The 27,640-nt window shown below is 34.7% G+C and overlaps 2 protein-coding genes and 1 pseudogene across 2 annotated transcripts; 1 reads left to right on the plus strand and 2 right to left on the minus strand.

Moving 5' to 3' along the window:
• Nucleotides 1-540: 540 nt before the first annotated feature.
• Nucleotides 541-7,786, minus strand: LOC146935767 (putative disease resistance RPP13-like protein 1). The gene is made up of 5 exons (XM_085750857.1): nucleotides 3,036-7,786; nucleotides 1,555-2,414; nucleotides 1,294-1,383; nucleotides 1,054-1,175; nucleotides 541-935 (listed from the first exon to the last, which is right to left on the minus strand). Exon 1 carries the CDS (start codon nucleotides 7,615-7,617, stop codon nucleotides 3,049-3,051), a length of 4,569 nt encoding a protein of 1,522 aa, XP_085606983.1. The 5' UTR covers nucleotides 7,618-7,786; the 3' UTR covers nucleotides 541-935; nucleotides 1,054-1,175; nucleotides 1,294-1,383; nucleotides 1,555-2,414; nucleotides 3,036-3,048.
• A 665-nt stretch (nucleotides 7,787-8,451) lies between these two features.
• On the minus strand, nucleotides 8,452-10,171 carry LOC146935768 (uncharacterized). The gene is made up of 2 exons (XM_085749095.1): nucleotides 8,678-10,171; nucleotides 8,452-8,568 (listed from the first exon to the last, which is right to left on the minus strand). The coding sequence occupies exons 1-2, from the start codon at nucleotides 10,169-10,171 to the stop codon at nucleotides 8,452-8,454; spliced, it is 1,611 nt and encodes a 536-aa protein (XP_085605221.1).
• Nucleotides 10,172-13,798: 3,627 nt separating this feature from the next.
• On the plus strand, nucleotides 13,799-23,445 carry LOC146935769 (putative disease resistance RPP13-like protein 1; annotated as a pseudogene).
• Nucleotides 23,446-27,640: the final 4,195 nt, after the last annotated feature.

The following is a 27,640-nucleotide window of genomic DNA, read 5'->3' on the forward strand; positions in this document are numbered from 1 at the left end:
CGACTGACTACTTGCCAAAGAATTCATACACACTAGTAGCCATAAATCATTGGAGAAATGAGGATATATGCATAAAACTAAACAAGGTGAAAATAATTGATTTTTGTAACTAGGAACTTTTATGAGATGATTTCTTACACGTGGTTTTGGCAAATCTAACTAGGAACTTAGGGTGGAGATGTGTATCAAATGGTCCATGGGTGGATTTTCCTTCTCTTCACTTCCTCTCAGCATATAAATATGCTATTGCTATACATTTTACTTCCAGATCAAGCTCTCGAGAAGATTACTCAATCAAATTAAAAAAAAAAGTCTCTTTGGGGTAAATATTTTTGGACATCAATGAATAATATATTTGTTTAGAGGCGAACATAAAAATGACTCTATTTTTTCTTCATTAGATTTTTTTCCACTACATGTATAGAAAACCAATTGTCTTTTAGACCACTGCTCATGTGAAAATAATAGCTTATCTTTCCTTGCCAGCTTAATGGTATCATAGCTTATTCAGATACAAATGGTATTGTAGCAACAAATCAATTTCTGAATAACTGTGCAGAGTGTTTTATTCCATTTTGAGAATTTTATTCATTCATAATGAGCATGTGGCAAAATGAAATTAAAACTAATGTTTTCACCACCTGATTCACAGCAGGTATCAGAAACAATATTTTCAAAAAAAAACACCTCCACATAAGCTGGAAAAAGTGCTTCTATCACAAAACCCACCCTAAGTTGCTTAATTTGAATGAATACAGATAGCTTTTGAAATTACAAAAAGTATTCAGCTTATAAGAAAAAACTTCTCCTCTTTGATTTTCATGAGTAGGGATCCTCTACTGCATCCAGCGCTTGGCGGGAAAGAAGTTTCTGCGAAATCAACTCTGACAGACAGTTGCTTCTTCTATGAGTTGCTCCAATAATTATCTCCTTTTCTGAATAATGTAATAAAACCGGAAGAGAGGTAGGAGTAAATAATAGTGAATAGCAAAGTGCAGCGAAACAAAAGCTTGTAAAAATTAAATAACTTGGTCTCGGGGAGGGAAAACTCACAATAGTTGTGGTGTCTGAGAACCTCAGGGCTCAAACAAAAATCACATGCACAAAGGGCCAAAACAAGCATAGATTTTCAAAGAAGACGATTCCTCATCCATTAGCTCAACAGTATACCGACTCTGTGAGGTTGAAGTTAAACAATTTATCAGTTATGTCATGAACACGTGTATTTAAAGGACTAATGTTAAAAAAAAAAAAAAAAACTATCAAAGAGGAAGTTTAGAGAAGAATAATTACAAAGAAGTATTGAATTTAATTAAAAGAGGATGTTGCTGCTTCCATCTTGGTTCCAGTCACACAATCACCCTTGAGACTAAGCCACCAAATCTGATAGATGAAGTAGTTAACATGTAGTCCCAGAACACAATTACTTAATTGTTGTTGTAAAAAATAAAGGAATTCAATTTGATGTGTTGTATTGTATGCTGATGTGAATATCGAAATTAATATTTATTGGTGATAGAATAATAAATAAGAAAGAATATTTCGGTGACGCACCTGGACACAACACTCATGCGATCATTTTGTTGCTGATAACTATGGAGGAAATGTGAACAATCTTGCACCACTATTTATTGGTAATGAATTGAGCTTGGTAGCTCATTCTATGACAAGGTATTTGAGAGAGGTGGGACGTTGAAGCCACTTCCCATCCAAGCACTTTATATCTTTAACAAAATAGAATGCAGGTCAGAGTGCACATCTCTTTTCGTTTGCACCTTAACTATACCACCACTAAAAATTCACAGCACTGGGGTAGGCAATTGAGATGTTCCCATAATCTATTCCCCAAAATCCTCCGATCGAGCCAATATTCAGTTCCTGTAAACTGATAGGCAACCCATCGATGGAAGTAGATTTCAGATTTGGAAGATTTCTAATTTTCATGTCGTGAAGGCCAGCCACAGTGTTTCTTACAATTTTGCACCACAAATTAAATGAGCTTAGGAGTGGGTAATCCACCTAGGGAAAATAACTCCAGTTCATCACAAACTGTATTGTGATGCTTCTAGAAATGATGAGAGACTCTGCTGAGGCATATCTTCTGCAATCAATATTGATTTCAAATTTTTAGAACTGGCAATACACAAACTTTCATAAAAAGCAGAAGATTTTTGCCAAAGAGGGACGGAAATCTCAATAAATATTAGTAACAAATAAATCTACAGCAGAGACAACAACTCATGAACAAAAACTAGTAAAAATAAACTGAGGGAAGGAGAAAAACACAATACTAGTGTTGCGAAGAAAGGCACTTCAGGCTTCAAGAAAAATCTCCTTCTCATCCACTTTTGATCGAAAAAATAGTTACTGGACTAGCTGCAGGCCATGCATCTGTGTTTTGCCCCTTGTAACAGCTGCCAGATTGTCACAAGCATGAGCGACTTAGTATATACATCTACATTTGAAAAATTATTTAGTGTTATCTTGTATGCTGATGGTAAAGTTAGTTACCAATATTTATCGATAGCAAAATAACAAACAAAAGAGAAGCTCAAGAAAAAAAGTAATTTATTGATGGAAAGAAAGATGAGCATTATCGAACATGCATGTAGTAAAAGCTATCGAAGGGGAAATTAATTTATAGCTGAGATGCCACTGCTGAAATCTTGGTGCAAGCCATAAATCACGCTCAATACAACCATTGCACATTAAAACCAGCTCATTAGAATATATATAGTCATATATACAAATAGAGTACCTAACATATTTGAAGTCAGTTTCTGTTTCTCTTTTTCATTTGTTCCTAATTAGTAATACATTAATGGACTTGGTTGCAGGTTGTGCTTGCAAATTTGACTCTCGCAACAACATGATTGGGAAGAAGCAGGGGTGACAGAATACAATTCTATAATTAAAATAACAAGTCAGTGTTAGAGTTATAATACGGTATATTGATGTTGCTAATGAAATTAAGAATGTTAATTAAGGATGACATAATAAGAAAGAAACAAAAAAAAAGCCTTTCAGAGACTCACCCGAATAGGAAACTCATGTGATCAATTCGTCATCTATAATTATTGAGGGAATGTGAGCAATCTTACGCCACTCTTTCCCTTTCTTCCTCCGCAAACTTGCTGCCAGTAATGGACAGTGAGTCATACTTAATACTAAAAGAGAGGAAGGAAATCCTTTCGTTGGCCACGACTTGAGTTTCGGGGCATTAACAATCTCAAGGTTTTGAAGAGAAGTGAGACGTTGAAGCCACTTCCGATCAATGCTTTTACCACTAAGACCACAGATGCATAGTGTCACGAGAGATGCAGGTAGCAATGGCACCATGAATGAGTTCACCATATCACCACCTTTAATTCGCAACACTGACAGACAATTGAGACGTTCCCAAGTTGGCTTTGAATTCCACAAAACCCCTCCAACAGATCCAACAGTCAGTTCCCGTAAACTGGTAGGCAAATCATCTATAACAAAAGATTGAAGATTTGGTAGATCATCAATTTCCATTTCATGAAGACCGGTTAGAGTGCTCATTTCTTTGGGCAGTGAACGAAGCTTCTCACACTTCCACACTGAAAAATAAATGAGGTTTGGAGTGGCCAATCCACCTGGGGAAAATGACTCCAATTCGTTACAATCCCATATTTTGATGCTTCTAAGAAACGAGAGACTCTTTTCCGACACTCCTTCTTCAATTAATATCGATTTCAGATTTTTACAACCCTCAATAAACAAACTATTGAGGACAGGGAGAACACCGAAGGGAAATGATATCATTGAATTACAACTATAAGATATTTTCAATTCCTCAAGTGATGTGTAATTGAAGTATTCATGAGGAAGGAACTCTAGATTCTCACAGTTACTGATTATGAGAACTCTCAAGGTTTTTGGGAGACCGTCTATTGCCAAAGACATCGGAGATGGAAAACCGTCTATGGTCAACCGTCGAAGAAAATTTAAAGGGAACATGATCAGTTGCCTGAATGCATGATCTGATGATGGCATTGATTGCACCAATAGAGGAAATTCTCTTAACTCAGGTTCAGTTAAGGAAGGATATTTGTCAAGAATGTTTCCTAATCTCAGTTTTGGGCACTTAATTAAAGACAATGTTTTTAGACAAGGAAACTCTTTATTCGTTCCTTCAATCAAGTTCCACTCCTCCCACTCTTGCATATTCTCAAAATGTAGAGTCTCCAAGGAGGGAAATGGTTGAAATGAAGGAGAACCATCACTTCCATAGAACTCGGTTCCAATTGTCTGTACTGATTGCATCTCTTCAATAATGAGTTTTTTCAGATTACCCAACTGCCCAAGAGGTGGAAGCCATAAACAATCATCACAATTCGAGAGCCTTAAGTACACCATGTTGCTAAATAAGGAATCACCCAACCAATTCGGAAAGCTGATTCCACCATAGCCTTTGATGGTAAGACTTTTTAAATTTGTTGAGGGTTGCAAATGTTCAAGTACAACACTTTGAATTTGTGAATCTGAAAAAGTAATACAGCAATCCCATTCTAAAGATAACTTGTCTATCCGTTCTTTCATCTTCATATTGGCTTGAACGGCTTCAAAGGGGTCATTGACATTTTGTAGCTGTGATATGGAAAGTTTTCCATGTAGGTCGGGATGTTTTCCCAGCGCTCCAACATTAGACCCATCAGTATGTTTACTGACAACAAAGCTAGACAGACTTTGGAGATTTTCTAGTTTGGCTATTTGTACAGGCATCTCTCTCAATGCAGTGTCACTAACGTCAAGGTGGCGCAAATTAACCAATTTTCCCATGTCCTCGGGCAATTCAGTGAGCTTTTTACAGCCTGCCAGCAACAAGAACTGCAGATTGTAAAGCTTGCATGTTTCAGAAGGCAACCTATCAATCTTAGTGTACGAAAGATTCAAGTACCGCAGGTATAACAAATTTCCAATAGAGTTGGGAACCTCAGTGATACTCTTGTAGCTTGACAAAGACAACACGCGTAATTGTTTCATTGTTGGCAGCAAGTCATGTACTACATTGTTTGATAGCAAAGAAAGAGGCAATTGTTTCTGTAATGGTAATGCTAGAAAGGTACGGTGATCTTTTAATCCATACAATTTATCAAATTTATTATATGAGTCATATATCCCTCTATTGTATGAGAATTTATGTACCCTATCATGTAAGTTATGTTCGTCCATATATCCTTCTGTTGCTAAATCATGGGCGAGGTAATGCATTTCAAAGTTTACTTCATCATTACCAATAGATCGTCGATGTATCAACGACCTTGACACTAGTACATCAAAGTATTCTTCCCCAACTTTTTCCTGATTCGTGGACGATTCTACTAAGCCTTCTGCAATCCACAACTCAACTGTCAAATATTTTTCTATGATGGATTTCTTTGGAAAAATTGAACAATATTCAAAGCATCGTTTTAAAGGAGTTGGAAGATGATGGTAGCTCAATTGTATAAATGGTCGCACATCATGATCTATCAATAACCGAATGTCACTTTCTAGCACATAATTCCAGTAATCTTGGGACAATTTGGTGCGAAGAATATCCCCAAGTGCTACTGCAGCAAATGGTGATCCATAACATTTTTTTGCAATTTCTCTGCCAATTTCTTCTAGATTGGATTGGTATTGGTTGTTACATGCTCCAAATGCATGTCCAGCAAGTAAAGACCAGCAATCTTCACTTTCTAGAGGTGTCATGTAGTGGACAAAAAGAGATATTTGTATGGATAGTGCAAGGGACTGCATTGATAGTGCAACCCTTTCATCCTCTGTTGTGATGATGATCCTACTACCCGTTTCGCAAACATTAAAGATATTCACCAGTAATGTCCAATTGATAGATCTTGCATCAGACACCTCATCCAAAACTAGCAAAAACTTTGGGTAAATGTTACTCAGGTCACTTATGTCATCTGTATTTGTATTCAAGTTATCAAGATTGGTTTCCAAAACACTCAAATCATCAAAGTCGTTTGAAACATGTGCCCACACTTTTAACTCAAATTTGTCATATACTTCAGGATCATTGTAAAGAAGTTTAGCAAGGGTTGTTTTACCAATCCCTTCGATACCCACAATGGAAATAATTGCTGTTTTACTATCACCATCACTAGACAACAAAAGATGTTTAAGTTTCATTATATCATTTTCTCTTCCATAAATTGAAGAAGATTCATCATTCAAAATAGAACTGGTAGGAGTTTCACGCCAAACACTTTTGGAACTGGAGCCACCAAATTGACCATGTGCTCGTGAACTAAAGAATTCAAATCTTTGAATAAATTTTTGCAATTTAGAATTAGTGACTCCATTAAACCATTTGAAAGGAGAAGAAAGAGTTGTCATCACCTGAGAAGAAGGCATTAGGGGTTGATACTCTGCTTCCACTTTGCAACACAATATCCGAGGGCTGATTTCGTCAAACAAATAACCAACTTCAAAGACAACATTTCTCAGCATATCCAGCCAAAACCCTGCAGGAACTATCTCCCCAGCATCATGAAGATCCAACAATGTTATCTTGACATCAACATCAATAAGAACTCTCAGAAGTGTTATCTTAAGCTTTTCCAAGAGTGTAAAGTCAAGCTTAGTGCTCCGGAAGTTGTCAACGAACTCACTAGAAACAATCTTCTCTAACAACGCCTTCAGAGAAGTTGAGAGTGAGATGAGTTGCTTGGAAGATTTATCAACCAGAACAGAACTTGTAGGAGGAGTTCCATTCCAATCGATTTTGAAAACACCTAACCGTAAAAACGAGAATCCTAATCTTTGAGTTAATTTTTGCATTTTAGAATTCATGGCCCTATTGAACAATTTGACAGGATTATAAAGACTATTCAGCACTGGAGAAGGAGTTAGGATTTCATTCTCTAGTTCCCCTTTGAAGTGCCACGCCCCACGGTTGATTTCGTCAAACAAATTGTAAACTTGAAAGACATCACTTCCCACCATATCCAACCAAAGTACCGTACTCTCCCCAATACCATCAATGACATAATTAACAGTAATATTAGGGGTGATCTGTTTCATCTCAACATATTTAACTATGGCATGAACTTTAAGCAGTGTTGACTTGAGCTTTTCTAAAAGTGAAAAGTCAAGCTCTGTGCCTTTGAACTTGTCAACAAACTCATTAGAAACAAGCTTTTCTAACAACACCTTCACAAAATCTGAGTATGTTTTTCCATTAACAGCCTCCATTAGTTTCTTTTTTCCTGAGGGGAAAGCCTCCATAACATCAGCATTGAAAACACGTAATTCACCTACCTGTTCTCCTGAACTCAAGCCTTCTAATTTTTCAATTAATTTTTGCAATTTAGAATTAATGACCCTCCTGAACTCAGCCTCTACTTTGCAGCGCAACGCCTTAGTCTTGAATTCATCAAACAAATTGTCAACTTCAAAGACAGCATATCTCAGCACATCTTTGACATCATCAGCAACAGAAGCATCATTAAGTACAATTGAAACCCTCAAGAGTGTTTTCCTCATCTTTATCAAGAGTGAAACGTCAAGATTTGTGCGTAGGACCAGCTCTATAGAAGAAAGTTTGTCTAACAATGCTTTAACAAGATCAATTCTAAAATCCATCAGGTGCTTAGTTTGTAAGAAGAATAACAAGAACAAAATGCAAGTCTACGGATAACAAAACTCTGTTCCTATTTGATTTTAGTGACAAGTCTCATTAACTAACGTGTGATTGTGAAAGAAAGAACTAATGGTTTGAGATAGATGGGTTATCAAGTGGATAAGAAATGTCTGATCCTCTTTGATTACGGAATTATTGGCTGAAATATAAACTGAAGACCAAAACAAATGTGTACATGTCTAGAGACCATTAAAAAATGTTTAAATGTCTAGAGACCATTAAAATGTTTGTAAAACTTGTTTTTCATAAAATATTTTATAGAAAATAGATTGATTGTGATTATTTTAACAGGAAGATTGATTGTGATTGAAATGTTAAAAGAAAATTTTCTAAAATTATTTTGGTGCTTTTTTGAAGTATACTTATTTCTTAATAATCCTCTATTAATGTCATGATCAACATTGATGTATAACAGGAATAATTAATTTTGTATATGCAAAAATAACATATAATAAAATATTGGGATGCTTTTCATAGTTATGAGTTAAGACCATACATATAAAATGAGTAAAATTGAAAATGTACTTGCATTTCCTTTTGGCGATGCCATGAAGGAGATTTTTTTTTTGATAGGCCAAGAGAAAGGTTAAGCATCCGGGAGAATCTGAAGCATCCCAACAAGGTTGGCACCCAACAGAAGCCCCCATCCTCTACCGCCTTTCCAATACGTAATATTATTAAAAAAAAAGGGAAAAATATTTACAATAAGGGGGGACTAGGCTAAAACCCTCAAAAGAAAAATAAATATATACAGGAAAAACAAGGGACCGAAATAGCTAAGGAAATCTATAATTAGGCATCCCATTCCTGTCCCTAGTAAAATCCGCCAACAAAGAAGAAGGCAACATAGTGAACCACGTAGTATCAAGCCGGGAATCATTATTACCAATCCCCTGGATGTTCCAAAAAATAATATTCATTTAAACGGAGGACGAGGACCCTGAGAGCGGGTTTTGTATGAAGCCTTTTGCACGTTCTTTTTTTCTGAGACTTTGAAACTACCTCTTTAAATGGCACCTCATTAACTGCAGCCTTTGCTAGCCAAGTTTGCATAAAATCTAAGTCTTTCTGCAACACCGGGTCTACAGGAGTACCATCCGGCGCCATAATACTACTGACATCTAATGTTTTTTCCTTGACTGGGGATAAAATATTTTCTTGGTTCTTCTCCAAATCATTTCTAGCTATCTCATCAGATACATTCTCAAGTTGTATGCTAAAAGTATTATTAGTAATAGCAGGGCTATGAGAAATAGGAGTTACCATAATTGTCGGTGTTACAACCGGGATGTCATCTCTGTGGTCAATAATATTGTCCCCTTGGGATTGGGACGCTGCATCCATCTCTAAAGTAGCCTCCAAAGATGCGGCCTCAAGTGGTATTTGAGCTAGAATATCTGAATTTGTGGATTGGTGCTGCGGATGTGGGACAATTTCCATTTCCTTCTCCAAAGGTGTCACCTCAATTGTTTTCTGAACGGGAACATCTGAATTCATTGATTGTTGTGGGACTGCTTCCGTTTCCTCATCTACATTTATCAGTTCTGAATCATTTTCTTTTGAGGAGCCAAAAGCTACAGAGGAACCAATGCCAGATGGGTTATCTTTTATTGGTACCCAAGTAACCTTATTTGCAGGGACTTGCTTCTTCCCCTGCGCAATTTGTTCCTTATGTGTCGTTGTTTCCTTCCTAGGATAAAGCCGTCTGCAAGCAGTGACATCATGACCTATATTCTGACAGTGAGAACAGAAATCCGGTAACCATTCATTGGCCACTTCAACTGTAAAGGAGTACCCTTCTCTTTCGACCTCAATTTCGTGAAAGAGCTTGCGAGAGAAATCCATATCAACCAGAATTCGTGCATAGTGACCGAACAAGCGCTTGGACGTCGCGTTGTCAATCAAAAGAGGTGTACCAATCGCACTGGCAATCTCTCGGAGTGTCTGCTCCATCCAATACTCCTGAGGCAATTCAAGCAATCGAATCCACACCTGAGCATGTGTGTTGCGCTGAGTATGCATATTAAAATCTTTGGACCACTCAAACAGTCGAAGAACACCCGGCTTCAAGTTGATCGTGCCCGCAGCCCAGACCGTGCGAATATCCATCTCTGTTGCAAAGAAAAATTCATAGTACCCTCTTCCTAAAGGCGTCATACTCCATGCTCCTGTTGTCTTCCAAAGTTTTTGGAGTTTCAACTGAATTTCTTTGGTCGCATAAGGCTTGTCGCCTTTGTTCAGAACCAGCCTACCTCGCAAATTTGTCTTACATAAAGCCATTCCTTTTTCATAGATATTCTGCGTAATCTTGATGCTAACTCTTTCACCTCGAATCAAAGGTTGAGGTAAATTGTCGTTGGAAGCAACCTTGGTCGAAGCTGTCAAAGCCTGTGCAAATGAAATCACCGGAGAAGCAACTGGTGGGGGTGGTGTGACAACCCTCGCAGCCTTTGGGGGCGCTGCCGGAACAGACATCTCAGCCTGCCAGTCAAACATGGCAGCTGAGATCGAACTTAGAAAATTTAAGAACGTGAACCAACCAAAACGGTTTCACGTAAACCAAAAGAAGTAAAAAGCAATTAATCCACAATTGGGAAGCAAAATTGGCTCATTGAATGGCAAAAGCTAATCCCACCGAACAAGCAAAATCAATAGGTGAACAATTGTTAAGAAGTAGTTTCAAGAGCCGATCACCTATTGAATGGAATTCCCAACACAAGACTCCAAAAAAGTGCAGAAAATACCACTAACGTAATTTTGATGGTCAATGGTATTTTACCTATAAGATTTTGTGCACAATCTTTGACATGCTTTTTCCCAACACAAGACATGCCAAAATCACACACAATTTAAAAAAAAAAAAACACAAGATTCCTGTTCAGAATCTGCAATAAACAACAAGAGAGACTTATGACATTAAAGTTTGATTACTTAATCGAGGCAGGTTAATGAAACCCCCAAAGAATTTTTTAGATTAACATTATTTTATTACACTTTGGTTTCAGAGATAAACAACTATGCTACAGCATGTTCTACTGAAACATAATATTTGATTAACAGCACATAAGTTCTGTTTGTGACATGAAGAATAAGGAAGTTATATACCACTTGAGTAAAAGGATCACAAGGAATTCTCATAAGAAGTCCTGTTTGGACTGAAGTTCTGTTTTATTCATTTTCTTCCACTAGATTACAAGTGCACTATTCAACAACAATTGCCGTTGAATGGGTTAGCTACAATGGTCAAACAATCTCGTTGTATGCTTTCAGTTTAAAAAACACATGTAGTATTAATCTAGATTATGCCAAATTATTCCTATAGTACAAGTTAGATATTTATAAATTCAATTATACAAAAATAGTAACTACATATCAGTAAAACTTTAACTGGACTTGGTTGCAGGTCGTGGATGCAAACCAAGTTATAACGACTTCTCATAACAGCAAGGTTCGGCAAACCAATTTAATTGTGGAAGGTAATGAAAGAAACAAAAAACAAGTACTATGGAGACTCACCAGAACATGAAATGAAAGTCATGTGATTAATTCATCATTGATAATTATAGACGGAATGTGAGCAATCTTACGCCACTCTTTCCCTCGCTTCCTCCACAAACTTGCATCCAGTAACAGACAGTGAGTCATACTTCCCATCAATTCTTGGAGAATTAAGACCACAAATGCATAGCCTCACAAGCGATACTGGTAGCAATGGAACCATCATTATGTTCACCGTATCATTACTGTTGATTGGCAACACTGAAAGACAGGGGAGATGTTCCTAAGTTGGCTCATTATTCCAAATAATCCCTCCAATAGAACCAACAGTCAGTTCCTGTAAGCTGATAGGCAAATCATCTATGGCAAAATATTGAAGATTCGGAAGATTATCAATTTCCATTTCTTGAAGGCCAGTAAGAGTGCTCATTGCTTCAGGGTAATGAATGAAGCTTTTTACACTTCCACACTGCAATATAAACAAGGTTTAGAGTGGGCAATCCACCTGTGGAAAATGACTCTAGTTCATTACAATCCCATATTTTCATGCTTTTAAGAAATGAGAGACTCTTTTGCGACGAATCTTCTGCAATTAATATCGATGAATGTAGCAATCTTATAAATATTAATATATATTTATATTTATTTAAGAAAAAATTCTACATCTTACATTTTTTTTTCCATTATAGAATATTTTATCAATTAAAGTTTGAAAACACAATGCTATATATCATATACATTTTCTCTTAAAAAAAAATCCTACACAGTTATACGTTGCAAATATATAGGCCTTGAAACTATAGATATCATGTTCATTATTATTGCCAGATTCAATTCCCATGTATTTTGATTTGATTCCAATCTAATCTATCATCACTTTATAATATAAATTGATATTTTCTACTTTGACTTAGGCTTTGGACAGTCTGCATTGCATTACTGTCACAGTATGTGCACACACAACTTTGCCAACTTTTTCCTAGTGAGACTGAGAGAGGAGGGAGTCAATGCAATATGGTGAAAGGCTTAATTTTGAGGGGGTTCAAGACAATAAAAACATAGTAAGATAGATTTAAATTTGAATAGTTGAGAAGGTGCAGTTCAACCGCCTGGCCACCATGTGGCTCTGCCAATGTTGTTGAGGTTAACTTAAAATCAATTTAAGTAGGTACATGTAAACTTAGTTTACATGACCCACTTAAATTGAGTTTATATGTACATATTTAAAATGAGATTACGTAGAATCATTAAACAAGATTGAAGAGTTTAAAGTCAAATTTAACTTTTAGTATGTACACTTAAACTCTGTTTACATGACCTACTTAAACTAAGTTTGCATGACCTACTTAAACAAAGTTTAAGATTAAATTACAGTAGAATCAAGTCTTCTCCATTGTTAAAGCAAGTCCTTTCTTTCCTTTAAATTTCGTTTCACTCAATCTCAATTACAGTAGAATCAAGTCTTCTCCATCGAAGGGAGAAATATTGCTTCGTGTTCTAGGTTTTTGAAGAAGAAAGAAGGAAGAGCTGTTAGTTTTCTGGATGAATTTGAAAGTTAAATTTATTTAAGGGTAATTTTTTCATTTTGTGGTGTAACTAGGAATACATGCGGTGTAATTAGAAAAATTCAAAAGAGAAATAATATATCTATAATTACAACTTTTGAATAATTTTCTCTCTCCTACTCACGTTGTGTTTTTATTCTTTTTTTTTCTCTTTCTATCGTTTTTAATCAATAAGAAAAAATAACAAGAAGGTTGTCCTAGAAGTTGTACAAATATCAATTCTCATATAAAAAAAAGTATATTATATATCCTCTTTCATTTATACTAGGTGGGCTTAGTGTTTTCAAATCCGAACCGATTCAAAATAAAACCGCAAACCGATCCAGAAAACAAATAAACGATTATCCATTCCTAGACTAACTATGTTTATTTGAACAATTCAATTAGGTCTAAGTTAAAAGCTATGGTCAGTGGTCATTCATTCTCACGAAATCATGTTTATAGTTGATCAGGATATAAAAAGCATTAAGAACAATTGAATTGAATAAAAACTAGATTGTTATTCACAATAAATAGAGTTTTACAGCAACATGTTTCAATTAGGGTTACACAGAATCATCGAAGACCTAATCTCGAAGAGATTTAGCTACTCATAATTGAGTTTACAAATAACATAATCAATGGAAGAATTAAAACATACATGAACTGAATAAAGGATGATGAAATCACCCTCCTAGCAATCTTCAGGTCTCAAAATCGTACTTTTGCTCTCTAAAATCGTAATACTTAATTCTGGAACCGGCATCAGCTTAAATAGGAAAAATTTACTTAAGCAAAAATCGCGTCACGCCTGTAAAAATCGTGTCACGGTTGCCTTAAAACCATAGATTCCTTCCAGATCCTTCTTCAAAATCGTACCACGCGACCAGAAATCGGACCACGATTTCCGTGGCAGAACCTAACCTTCATTCTGTACTAAAAATCGTGTCAAGCCATAAGAAATCGCGCCACAATTTTATACTTTCAGCACCTCCAGAATTTCTGCTTTTCACACCCATGGATACCTCATATTGCCTCAGAACACTATCAAAATGTCAATATAAGTCCTAAAAATTACGTAATGACAGTAGGTCATCATTGCACTCCACTTAGGCATGGCAACAAATCCCATACCCGTCGTTACCCACCCAAACCAAGCCCAATTTGACGGGTTTTCCCAGTTTTGACTCGGGTTGGGTATGTGTTTGGGTTTTCCTCATTTTCAAAACACGGGTATGGGATTTATAACCGATCAATACCAGTTTTCATTTTAAATTCGGAAAAGTTGTGCTGAAAGTCCATAAAAATTCACTGTGACCTACGTGCAGTAATTTGACCATAACTCAAGTTCTATAAATCCTTTTGAAGTCAAACCAACAGCATTAGAAAGCTAACATCCATACCTACAACTTTCGTGTTTACACCTAAAGCCAATTCAAAACTGAAATGTGTGAAGAAGATGCTAAAACATGAAACAGAGAATGCTGTCAAAGATAGCTCTCGGGAAAACTCCCTTTTTCATCCCAAAATCCCAATTTTGAATCCCCTAAGCCCAAATTTGGTCCAAAAGTTTGTTTAAACGTTTCTAAACATGAAAAGACACCCAAATCCATATAAAACTTGAACTAAAACACCCTTTCAACAAAAATCACCATTTGACCCATTTTTCATGAAAACCTTCAAGAACACCATAAATTCACTTCAAGTTCTATGATTATGATTACCCATTGCATCAATCATTAACAAAAACATATCATAACAATAACAGTAACAAGCAGCCATGAATTCATCAACAACAACATTATATTTCATCAATTTTGAGTGAAATCAAATTTCTCTTATCATCAAAATCAAACAACAACAACCATTAATTCTCAATTCTTCACTTAAACCCTAATTCTCGATCTCTCAAAAACTCTTCCTACAACTCGTTAAATCTAATCGTTAGAATCATACACATAATAAGATTGAATGCTAGTCTCACCCTTACCTTAGAATTATCGATGCAGCCTCTTCTCTCTTCTCTTTGTCTTCTCTTCTCTTCTCTTCTATTCTCTTCTCTTCTCTTCTCTCTAAACCTTGTTTTCTCCAAAAACTGATCGTACGTTCTATGTCTTTCTAAACCCAACTTCTCTTATTTATAACCCCTCATCTAATTTCTCTTACACCTCAAAATTACTCTTTTCCTCGTAATCTTATTTATTTCTAAATTAAATATATATCTCTCCCACTTAATAATATTAATACACCAAATAACGCATAATAGCATATTTCATCAAAATATATATGTATATAATATTTTAACACCAAATAACAAATATACCTCTTCACTGAATAACAAATATATTTCTACACCAGATAACATATATATTTCCATACAAAATAACAAATATATTTCTACACTAAATAACATATATATTTCTACACAAAATAACAAATATATTTCTACACCAAATAACATATATATTTCTACACAAAATAACAAATATATCCCTACATCAAATAACAAATATATTTCTACACAAAATAACCCCACAACTTAATATTTATTTTATTTTCGAATCTTATTTTATTAAACAATAAAATAAGTCACAACGTCTCATAAATTTCTCTAAAATCATATAAATCACATAAATCTTATAAATCACACTAATCATATAAATATATTCTAAAACTCATTAAAATAATTAAATAATCGAAACAGGCGTTACAATTACCATTACAAGAACAATCGCCTCTATGTTTGCTATCAAACAAGGTAGTACATGATTTGCTTCCAACAATGATACAGTTACGCACGTTGTCTTTGTCAAACTACAAGAGTATCACTGAGATTCCCACCTCTATTGGAAATTTGTTATACTTGCGGTACTTAAATCTTTCTCACACTAATATTGAAAGGTTGCCTTCTGAAACATGCAAGCTTTCCAATATGCAGTTCTTGTTGTTGGCAGGCTGTAGAAGGCTCATTGAATTGCCAGAGGACATAGGGAAATTGGTTAATCTCTGTCGCCTTGATGTTAGAGACACTTCATTGAGGGAGATGCCTATACAAATAACCAAACTATTAAAGCTCCAAACTTTGTCTGACTTTGTTGTCAGCAGACACAATGATGGATTGAGGCTTGCGGAGTTGGGAAAATTTCCGCACCTATTTGGGAAACTCTCCATCTCACAGCTACAAGATGTTAATGACCCCTTTGAAGAAGATCAAGGCAATATGAAAAAGAAACAAAAAATAGAAAAGTTAGCTTTAGAATGGGATTGTGGTGGTACTTCTTCAGATTCACAAATTCAAAGGGATGTTCTTGAACATTTGCGACCCTCAACAAATTTGAAAAGTCTCACCATCAAAGGCTATGGTGGAATCAACTTTCCAAATTGGTTAGGTGATTTTTTATATAGAAACATGGTGTATTTAAGCATCGCAAATTGTGATAATTGTTTATGGCTTCCACCCCTTGGATATTTGAGAAATTTGAAAGAACTCATTATTAAAGGGATGCAATCCGTACAAACAATTGGTAATGAGTTCTATGAAACTGATGGTTCTTCATTTCAACCATTTCCCTCTTTGGAGACTCTACACTTTGAGGATATGCAAGAGTGCGAGGAATGGAACTTGATTGGAGGCACGAATGAAGAGTTTCCTAGTCTACAAAATTTGTCAATAACTAAGTGCCCGAAATTGAGAATAGGAAAAATACCCGACAAATTTCGTTCCTTATCCGAACTTGATTTAAGAGAATGTCCTCTATTGGTGCAATCATTTCCATCCTCAGTTCGTGTATTCAGGCAATTGATGTTCCCATGCAATTCCCTTCGACAGTTGACCATAGATGGCTTTCCATCTTCGATGTCTTTCCCAAAAGACGGTCTACCGAAAACCTTGAAATTTCTCATAATTAGTAACTGTGAGAATCTAGAGTTCCTTCCTCATGAATACTCGCACAATTACACATCTCTTGAGGAATTGAAAATATCTTATAGCTGTAATTCCATGATATCATTTACCTTGGGCGCTCTCCCTGTCCTCAAAAGTCTATTTATTGAGGGTTGTAAAAATCTGAAATCTATATTAATTGCAGAAGAAGGGTCGCAAAAAAGTCTCCCATTTCTTAGAAGCATCAAGATATGGGATTGTAATGAATTGGAGTCATTTCCCCCAGGTGGATTTCTGTAATATCCCGCCTGTCAGTATCGGAATATTACCAATCGATAGCGCCTGAGGATTTATATTTTGGAAAGTAAGTATAATGGAAATATTTATTATGTTATGTCAGCTAAATACGAGTCAAGTATCAGAGTCGGATTTAACACGCTTAAGATAAGGGTATAATGGTAATTGCTCGCAAAAGGGGTATTTAAGTGATTTTTGGCTCAAAATATTCATTCTTCACTTGTCTTTCTCTCTCTAGGGTTGAGAGAAAGATTTTTCTCCTCCTTCTCTCTAGGCCATCGCCCCTTCCTCTCTCCCAATTCATTCAAACTCTCTCAAGGATCCTTTGGTTGGGGTTGTAGCAAGCATCATGATCTTCTTCTTCTCCTTCAAGTAGCAACTAGAAAGCTTGGATTGATTGTTAAGCTAAGAACCATGGATGAAGCAAGAGTTAGAGTTTGATCTTTGGAAGCTTAAGCTTGTGCAATCTTATTTAGGTGAGTTCCATAGATAGATATCCTACCTTTGGGTTGTTCAATCTTGTGAAGAAATCATGTTTTATGTTAGTTTAGCTTTTATGAATCTTTAGTACCCCAAAATAATTCTTGTTTTTTATAAGTTAAAATTGCCATGAGGTATGTTTAAATGAAGCTATACATGTTGCTGGATGTATTGGAGCATTACAGGGTTCAATTGGACGAGTTTTAGGTCGAAAATGGCGAAAACCCGTAGCCGAAAACACTGAAAACGCAAAATTCGCAACGCTGCGCCTGAGCAAGGGCGCTAGGCGCCCACAAGTCAGGGAGCTAGCGCTAGGCACCCTCCCTCTGGCGCCAGGCGCCCCAGACAGGACAACGTCCGCGTTGTCTTGTGTTCGGGTGCTTGGGGCCAGTCGTGTGGGGGTCCGAGGCGATCGTTTCGAAGTATTCTTTTGCTGTTTTCACTTACTTTCCTACTGGAACAAACTTGACTTTATCAAATCTTAAAGTTTATAAACGCTTGAAACTTGGGTTTATGGCATTATCGGTCTCTAGACATTATTGAAAATTTGCATACATCGTCCATTGATCCTTTAATCAAAAACCATGGCAATCTTAACATGAAAGGCAAGAATGACTTATGAGAGTTTAAGCCGATTTACTCGGGTAGATGATGAACTAAGAAAGGGAATGAACGTAGAGCCTCGACATAGCTTGTCGAGAACTAGAAGTTAAGCATGAACCGTATGTAGGTTAAGACGCGAAGTATATTCTCTTCGCACGTGACTAAGAATGATTAAGTATGTAAGATAAGCCGTGAATTGATAGCAAACTCTTCACATATGATTAGATATGAATATGAATGTTTATGAATGTTAAGACCATGATATGTATGTGTAGTTTATCACACTAAGGATCGCTTAAGGATTCGTGGTAAATGAGTAAGTAAGGCGTAGGTAACGTGAGAACGGGATAAGGTTCTTTCGAGAGGGGCCCACACGTCACTGAGGGAGTCCGATTACCTTAGCTAGGTATTTTCGGTATGTATGGGATTGTACTCGGGTTTACTCCACCCCGGGGCTCTCCGTAAAATGAACTCAAATAATGTTGTTTGTTAAACGCTAACTTAATGATTGAATCTGACTATGCATATTTATTAGACACGTATATGTTATGTCATAGAGCCTTGACGTAGATCGTCAAGAATTAGTAGAGCATGGACGTAAATTATCAAGAACTAGTAAGATAGCAAGATAAGATACGTTGTTAGATACATCGTATTATGCAAATAGAGAAAGATGTGCCGATGACGGTCTTAGTTTTCCCCTAATCGTCCAGTTTAGAAACGTGTCATGATTATGTTAGACTTAGGCCTCGCTACGTAGAGCGTATGCTTGGCATTGCGGTTTTAGAATTCCCCTTACCGCCATGACACGTGTAGAAGTGAAGCCTATAACAAGTAAGATGAACCCATGATGGTCTAGCATGCACTACCGTCTAGGAAAGCAAGATCACACACGTATAATCAACCGTCAGGTTGTAATGTAGACACGTGGTGACCATAGGTTTCCCCTGAGGTTATCTATAGCCTAGGATTTAGGGGAACTCACTGAGACATTATGTCTCATCCCAATCCTTATTTGTTGCAGATTAACAGGTTGGACATCAAGGTAGTAGCCGGATGGATATTTCAGCAAAAACTCGTTCGTACTCGCAGCGTGATGATTATGGATTTCAAGGACGTATTTGTGATACTATAGTCAAGATGAATTGTATTGATAATGTACGAACGCGTTTTGTTGTATAATATATATTCATACGAAGTTTTTATGTTGTAAATTTTTAATGTATCCAGTACTAAACCAACACACATGCTAGACTTTCTAGATACGTCTAGTGTGGGTGTTACAATTTCCCACTTCAAACCTTGTTTACATTGCAGTGTGGAAGTGTGAAAAGCTTCGTGCACTACCTGAAGCAATGAGCAGTCTTTCAGGCCTTCAAGAAATGGAAATTGATAATCTACCAAATCTTCAATCTTTTGTGATAGATGATTTGCCCATCGGTTTACAGGAACTGACTGTTGGCTCTGTTGAAGGGATTACGTGGAATACTGAACCAACTTAGGAACATCTCCCTCATCTTTCAGTGTTGAAAATTAATGGTGATGATATTGTGAGCACGATGATGAAGCCATTGCTACCTACATCGCTTGTGACACTTCACATCTGTGGTCTTAATGATAAAAGGATTGATGGGAAGTGGTTGCAACATCTCATCTCTCTTCGATACCTTGAAATTGTTAACGCTACCAAACTCAAGTTGTTGCCAAAAAAGGGATTGCCTTCGTCTCTTTCTGTACTAAGTATCACTCATTGTCCATTACTGGTTGCAAAGTTGCAGAGGAAGCGAGGGAAAGAGTGGCGTAAGACACTACTACAAAATTGGGAAAATATAGCGCCTCATAAATAGCGCTTTTAACACTAAAGCGCTATAAATTAAAACACGGAGGTCTTAGCTAGCGCTTTTTTGAAAAAGCGCTATCTATCATTTTAAGTATATATAGTGCTTTGTATTGAAAGCGTCAGTATAGGCTAAGTAAAAATAATAGTTATTTAAATAAAAAACATGATTAATCGTATATGGCACTTTTTATGAAAAGCGCTATATATAAATCAACCTTAAATAGCGCTTATAGGTTAAAAAAAGCGCTATTGTATGCTTGAGAAAGATAGCGCTTATAGGTTAAAAAAAGCGCCATTTTATTAACTGATTTAATGTACATTAACTAACAGGTCCCCTGTTCGATCCCCTGCATAGCATATTTCAAATATTTTTTGAATTTTTATGAAAAATGGATTGCATCTTTCAAAAAAAAAAATGAAAAATGGATTGCAGTAACAAAGCACACCTTTTTTTTTTTAAAAAAAATTGGTACAAACTTTTTTAATTCTTTTATCATATATATAACAAACCTTTGTTATGTATATTATATATAACAAACTAAATCTAAACTTTTAAAAAAAAAACAAATCTAAACTTTTTCCCAAAAAACAAATCCAAACTAAAAAAACAAATCAAATGTCCTGGTCCCACTAAATCCTACTTTTCCATAAATCCTACTTTGCACGTTGCGTTTTTTGTTTTTTTATTTATATTTGAAAAAAAAACGCTTTATACACTAACAACAAAGCGTAACTTCTTTTTTGTTATATACTCAAAAGTAACAAAGAATCCTAATTTTAATGGAAATCCCTATTTTAATGCATCCTAAAGATAAAATAAAAACTATAACATAATTTTCATGAAGTTTGCGTTTTTTGTTTTTTTATTTATATTTGAAAAAAAAATGCTTTTTTTTGTTACACAAAAAAAAAAAAACGCTTTATACACTAACAACAAAGCGTAACTTCTTTTTGTTATATACTCAAAAGTAACAAAGAATCCCAATTTTAATGGAAATCCCTATTTTAATGCATCCTAAAGATAAAATAAAAACTATAACATAATTTTCATTAAACGTATTTTTTAAAGCAATTAATAACATAACCCAAAACTACTTTACTCAAAACTTTCATTAGATCGTGTGCAGGAAATTCAGTCCAGAACCACCACATCTATTGATTCATTCATCACCAACCACCTATATCTATCAATTCATTCATCACCATCACTCGCTTCCTTCGATCTATTCCAAAACCATAACCGTCTCTTTCGATTCATTCCAGAACAACCACCTCTATCTCACTCTTAATTGCGGTGCATCCTATCGTCGCTGCCGTCGACCGGTTACAACTTTTTCAATACTCAATTCTTCATCTCAGGTACCATCTTCATTCTTTCCTTACCTCAATTTAACTCAAATATTCTTTAATTTTTTCATATTTTCATCTGGATATTTTAGGTTTTCAAGGTTCAAACTAAATTTAAGACTTCACTGTTAGTGATTAGGATGAATTTGACAATCGAAAATTCAAAATTTTTGTTTGATGAATAATTATTGAAATTTGACAATTGTTTATTAAAGATTTTGGGTTTAATTAAACTCTACACAACTAGTAAGATGAATAATTTTTCTTTTGGTTCAATTTTTTTTTATATATATAAACAATAACACTTTTTGTGTGTGACTAGAATTATTTTCTAATAAACTAATTGAATGATGTGATAATATGATATACACTATGCATATGCCTTTTGTATAACCTACTAATCAATTCCATAATCATCCATCGTGACTTCTACATGGCATACCAAATAAACTAACTTATACAATTACTTATTATTTTATTTTTTGTAGTGTCCTTGCCAAGAAAATGGTATAGATTGCGGGTACTTTGTGATGAGGTTTATGAAAGATATTCTCATTTCAAAACTAAATGAGATTCCAAAGTTGGTATGTTTTTTTATATTAAAGTATAATATCTATGTATAATTAAGTTTATTAAGTAACATGGTTATTTTTAATGTTATAATATATACAGTACATTGATGGTTTCAAGTGTATGACATACTCAAAAGATAAACTAATAGAAATCTAAGAAGAATGGTGTCGGTTCATGATCAGCCTAAAAGTTATATGATTTTTTTTATAATAAGGTGAGTTTAATGTTTCTAAATATATTTGCTAGAAGTGGTACGTAGTTGTTTTAATTTATAATCTTGCTTTAATTTCTACTCATGATCAGTAGTACTTTGAATTTATCTCTAATATAATATAGCGTTATTGCTTAATGGCGTTTTCTGGTATATATTCAGGTGGAGGAGAGTGAACGAAATTTGGAAATGAATGATGATTTGCGTGCTTGTTTTGGATAAAAATGTTGAGAAGACCAAGAAAATAGATGAAGACTGCATGATACCAAAGAAGATTTTGATCTTTATGTCAACTAATTAGTTGTAACTCTTAGAGATATCCATGTTACCATATTAGAGGCTATACATTTCTGACTTTTATGCTATATATACATACATTTTTTATGATATGGTTATGTTTTATTCGATAAATAATAGTCTCAATTATAATGTGCCTAAATTATATACATTTCCCTTTAAATTTCAGACTTTATATATATATATATATATATATATATATATATATATATATATATATTACTTTAAATTAATAAAAAAAAACGCTATCTGGAAAGGAATTTTTTTTGACAAAAATAAAATAAAATAAATACTTTTCCTAGCGCTTTTTTTCCTTTATAAAGCGTTATCTAAACCTATTGTTACATAGCGCTTTTAAAACAAAGGGTTAATTATATTTCTAGTCCCTATAAAATAGCGACCTTGTAAGTTTAGTCCCTACTTAATTTTAATAGCATTTTTAGTCCCTATAAAAAAAATTTACTTATAATTTTAGTCCCTGCTAAAACAAAGTTTGATTAATTATCCTTAAACTCTTAAATTTTTGAACGATTTTTTTGAGACAAGATTAGAACACTATGAAAGGTTCGTTTACTAAAATTTAGAATTTTCTGACATGAAATGAATTAAATATGAATTTTTTAAAACGACAAAAGTTAAAGATAAAAAGTAATAAAATCTGGATGTAGAAATCAAATTTTGCGATAATTTTTTGCGGACGAACTTTTAGTAATGTTCTAAACATGTCTGCAAAAAATTGTTCAAAAATTTAAGAGTTTAAGCATAAATTAAACAAATTTGAATTGAGTAGGGACTAATACTCAGTGCAGAAAAACAAAATTAGGGACTAAAAATGCTATTAAAATTAAGTAGGGACTAAACTTACAAGGTCGCTATTTTATAGGGACTAGAAACATAATTAACCCTAAAACAAAAATGCTGTTTTTAAACTTGTCTTAGATGACGTTTATTTTTGAAAGCGCTATCTAAGGATAACCTTTGCTAGCACTTTTTGACATAAAGCGCTATATAAACCCTGCTATAGCTAGCGCTTTATACAGAAAAAAAAGCGCTATATTACCTTTACCAGCGCCATTTACAATAGCGCTTCAAAAGCGCTACCTAAAGCCAAAAAAAAGCGCTATATAAGCCCATTTTTGTAGTAGTGAGATTTCTCACATTCCCTCCATAATTATCAATGACAAATTGATTACATGAGTTACCTGTCCGGGTGAGTCTTCGAGTACTTCCCTTTTTTTTTCTTTATTATTATATCATCATCATTTAATATTGATAATTTCAATAGTAACATAAAAATACAAGATTATAACGCTAACTTTTTAATTTGTAGAATTATATTATTTTGCACCCCCTGCTTCTGCCCAATCTAGCTGTCGTGGGAAATAAATTCGCACGCGCGAGATGGAACAGATGAAAAGGTTAAATTAGGTGCTCTTTTTGTCTATATGACTTCATAGATTTTTTTTTTAAGGACTTCATAGATATTTTAATGAGTTGGTTTTAATGTGTTGACTGTATCAAACTTTTGTAACATTGGTTAAACTACTCTCTAATCTATCTATTAGTCATATAAATATCCTTTATGCATTTCCACATTTTTGTGTTTGTCTAACTGTCTTGACTTAACCATAGCATATACTAAAACACAAATTCATGTTTTTAAACATAGAATTAGTCTGCGTAAAAAAAAAAAAACCATAGAATTAGTCTTTGTCTACTTATTGTGCCAATATGAATATTTTATTCTTCTTTTTCTACTTGCCACCATCCCAAACAGGTGCCACCATTGAGCAGATCCAATTTTGTGTGTCTGTTGGTTGCTTCTGAATTGAATTGCTCATGAAGGCGAACGAACTTCTCCAACACCGGTGACCTGTTTTCCACGTCTCCAGTCTATGAGCCTCAATTTTATGTGAGTTTTTACTTTACCCTTCACCAATGAAGCTGGTTATTAACTTTCAAAAATTGCACTCAATTTGATTAACTAAAAATTCCCTTGTTTAGTTTTTCCACAACATATACTGTGATGCATGTACAAAAAATGTAAATTAATTCATGTGTAATATGCTTTTGTAAGTGCAAAGACCGTAATATCTCAAACAAACATAAATTGTATGTTTACGTGACTGTTGCAGTTCTAGACGTTATATTATTTGAGAAGCAGTAAGCTTAAGTCCAAGGGTGTGTTTGGTTGGAGGGTTTAGGAGGGGAAGGGAGAGGAGGGTTTACTTTTCATTTTTAAATAAACGATCATATAATACTTCAATTACACTTAATTTATTTTAGAAAAAAAATGTTATATAGTCCGTAATTTAAAAAAGAAAAATAAACCCTCCCCTCCCTTCCCCTCCTAAACCCTCAATCCAAACACGCCTGAAGAGAAATGTTAATCTTTCAGGATATTTATTAGTAACTATGTAGTGAAATTCAGGTTTGACCCAAGGTCGTTAATTCCATTTTTAAATTATGCTGTATTTGGTTCTGGTAGTTGCGTTTTACTCCCTCCGTTTCAAAATGAGTGTCGCTTTAGGTGTTTACACACTTATTAAGAAATGCAATGATTAAGAGAAAGAGAATGGTTATTTTACCAAATTATCCTTATTAACTATTGGTTAGTTTTAAAAGTAATACTTTGGAAGTAGTGTGCAGAGTATTAATTGGAGGGTACAATTGAAAAGAAAAAGTTATTATTGCATTGGAAACTGAAAGCGACACTCATTTTGAAACAAATTTTTTTGGCTAAAGCGACACTCATTTTGAAACGGAGGGAGTATTTACCAAAGCTAGTCTTTTACTTCGCAATATTTATAAAGTATGAGACATGTAACCTGTGAAAGAGCATCTTAGAGACTTGTAGATTTTGATCTCTCAATTGTGAGTAAGCAATTGCTAAACGTCATTAATTTTGTTGCAATATTTGTGGAGTTTATCTAGCACTCTAGATATATCTACGGTGATTATATCAAAAGGTTATTTTATATCCCTTCTATCGTGCACATAATCTGATGCATTTCCTACAAACTATTTTGTATCTTACAGTATGTTGCTGTTCTTGAGTTTTCCTAAACGAAGTACAAGTCCTCTGTTTTGTGAAAGTATATGTGATTTTGACATGTCTTGTGTTGCAAAGAATCTTTCAAAAGACGTTGGCTTATTCCTAGATTTAATGCCGTGGACCATCAAAACTATTTGCGAGTTTTAAATTAGTCCCATTTTTTGACATGATTTTAGTACAAAATATATCTCAATAACATGATTGATAAGTGGCTGAAAAAACATGATACAAAATATTTCAAAGATAGATTGAGAATCATCGTCTTATTATCCCAAATTCAAAGGATTGAGAACCAGTGTCAGGTCATTCATATTTTGTACATGAATTCCAAATAAAATTTCGGCCACCTTGAGAATCTTAGTTTCTAATCTTTGGTTGCTGTTTCGAACTGGTTATCTTACAGTTCTAAAGTATGAGGACTTCCTACAAGGACTCCTTACGATCCTTTTACTGATAAGTGGCATATAAGTTCCTCATCTTCACGTAACAAACCGAACTTATGGTTATAGAACACAGTTGTCTGTACTTAAAAAAAGAGAACATTCTATCTTTAGCTTCTCTGCTACCTAAGTCTAATAAAATAATGTTAAATCTACAAAACTTGGCAGTTTGACTAACCAGCTGCCTAAATTTTGCTATCAGAATTTAATGGATCAACTTGAAATTAACTATTATAAATAGTTAAATTAAATGGATATTACAATTATTTACTCCCGACTCTCTTGTGGTATGTCGCAAACGCAGAAAAGGAGGTATAAATAAGTCTTCTGTTTTTGATAATATGTGAGATTTTGGCATGTCTTCTGTTGGGAAGGAGCATGTCAAAGATGCTGCACAAAATCTTACAGGTAATTCTCTCGACAATCAAAATTATTTTAGTGGTATTTTCTGTCCTCTTTTAGAACATGAATTTCCGTGGCATTGCCAAGTGGAGGCACAAAAATTGGTATTAAGTTTGTGTACATTTTCATTTTTACTAAAATTTTACATGCAATGGTCTTAACGCTTGACTACGAAAAGCATCACATTTTACTACCATTTTATTTATACGTATTGAAAATTACTTATTCCTGTTAGGCATCAGCATTGATAATGATACTGTCGATGAAGTTGGCTAGGATTGACATGCCGTAACTTTTCTTGTTGATAGTATGTTAGAAGTTAATTGTAGTTTCTTAGCAAACACTGACCAACTCCATCATAAGTTTCTTTGTATTTGTTGTATTTGACACATTACCTGTAATGTTAGGTTTGTGTTTGCCCAACTGGAGGTAGATTCATCCAATGGTTCCATGCACACATTTAAATGATTTCTGGGGAATATCCAGGCCTTGATAGAGATATCGTCGACAATAGGCATGGGACATTCATCCTATATTTCACATTCAGAAATGGAGCATCCAAACCATGAAGCGTGTAGAGCCATGCAGGCAAGAGTATAGGAACAATCTACCCAGTTTTGTTAAGAGACATTGGTGAAGCATCTTATTAGTGATTTTTAAAATCCATTGAAGATTGAACCCTTACTTGACCAGTAAAGATGACATGAGTTTAGTTACTAGCAATATATACATATGTCACAGTAAAAACAATCATTGCCAATGGCTCAAAAACATGATGAAGAAATCGCCAGCATTTATTAGTTTATTAATACGGTTCAATTTTTATTAGAAAACTATCTAGAAGTTGCAAATGCAGAAAACAAATGTGTACCTCATTTAGATGGTAAAAAGTAAATAACAAACGACAATATATAATTGATTTTAGACTAGTAGTCTTAAATGACTAAATAGCAGCCAAAGTTGCAAATGCAAAAAACAAATGTGTACCTCATCCCCTCCCTTTATCTCCCCTTCCATTAAAATCTCTCTTCTATCCGTTGAACCAAACGAGCCTTAGGAATAAAACATAGTAGAATCATGTCTCCGATCATAATATGCAGTACTACTTATGAACAAGAAATTTTAAAAATTAAAACATTATTTTTAAAACAGCACCACCACATAAGCTGGAAAAGGTGCTAGAATAAGAATATCTTTAGAAATCACAACAGCATGCAGCTTATAAGAAAACAGTGCGGCAAAGTAGTTTCTGCGAAATCAACTATGACAGACAGTTGCTTCTTCTATGAGTTGCACCAGCAATTATCTCCTTTTCTGAATCCTGTGATAAAACCAGAAGAGAGGTAGGAGTAAATAATAGTCGCATAAAAAAGTAAAGATAAAGGAGTAATGACAAAAGCTATTAAATAGGAAATTTATACCTGAGATGCCACTGCCTCCATCTTGGTTCCAGTTACACAATCATCCCTAGTTGATCTGCAAACAAGCCAAAGCA

The sequence above is a fragment of the Medicago sativa genome, chromosome 3, assembly GCF_051527215.1.
Source record: "Medicago sativa cultivar Bolivia chromosome 3, Bolivia_mono, whole genome shotgun sequence".
NCBI classification, from domain to species: Eukaryota; Viridiplantae; Streptophyta; class Magnoliopsida; order Fabales; family Fabaceae; genus Medicago; species Medicago sativa.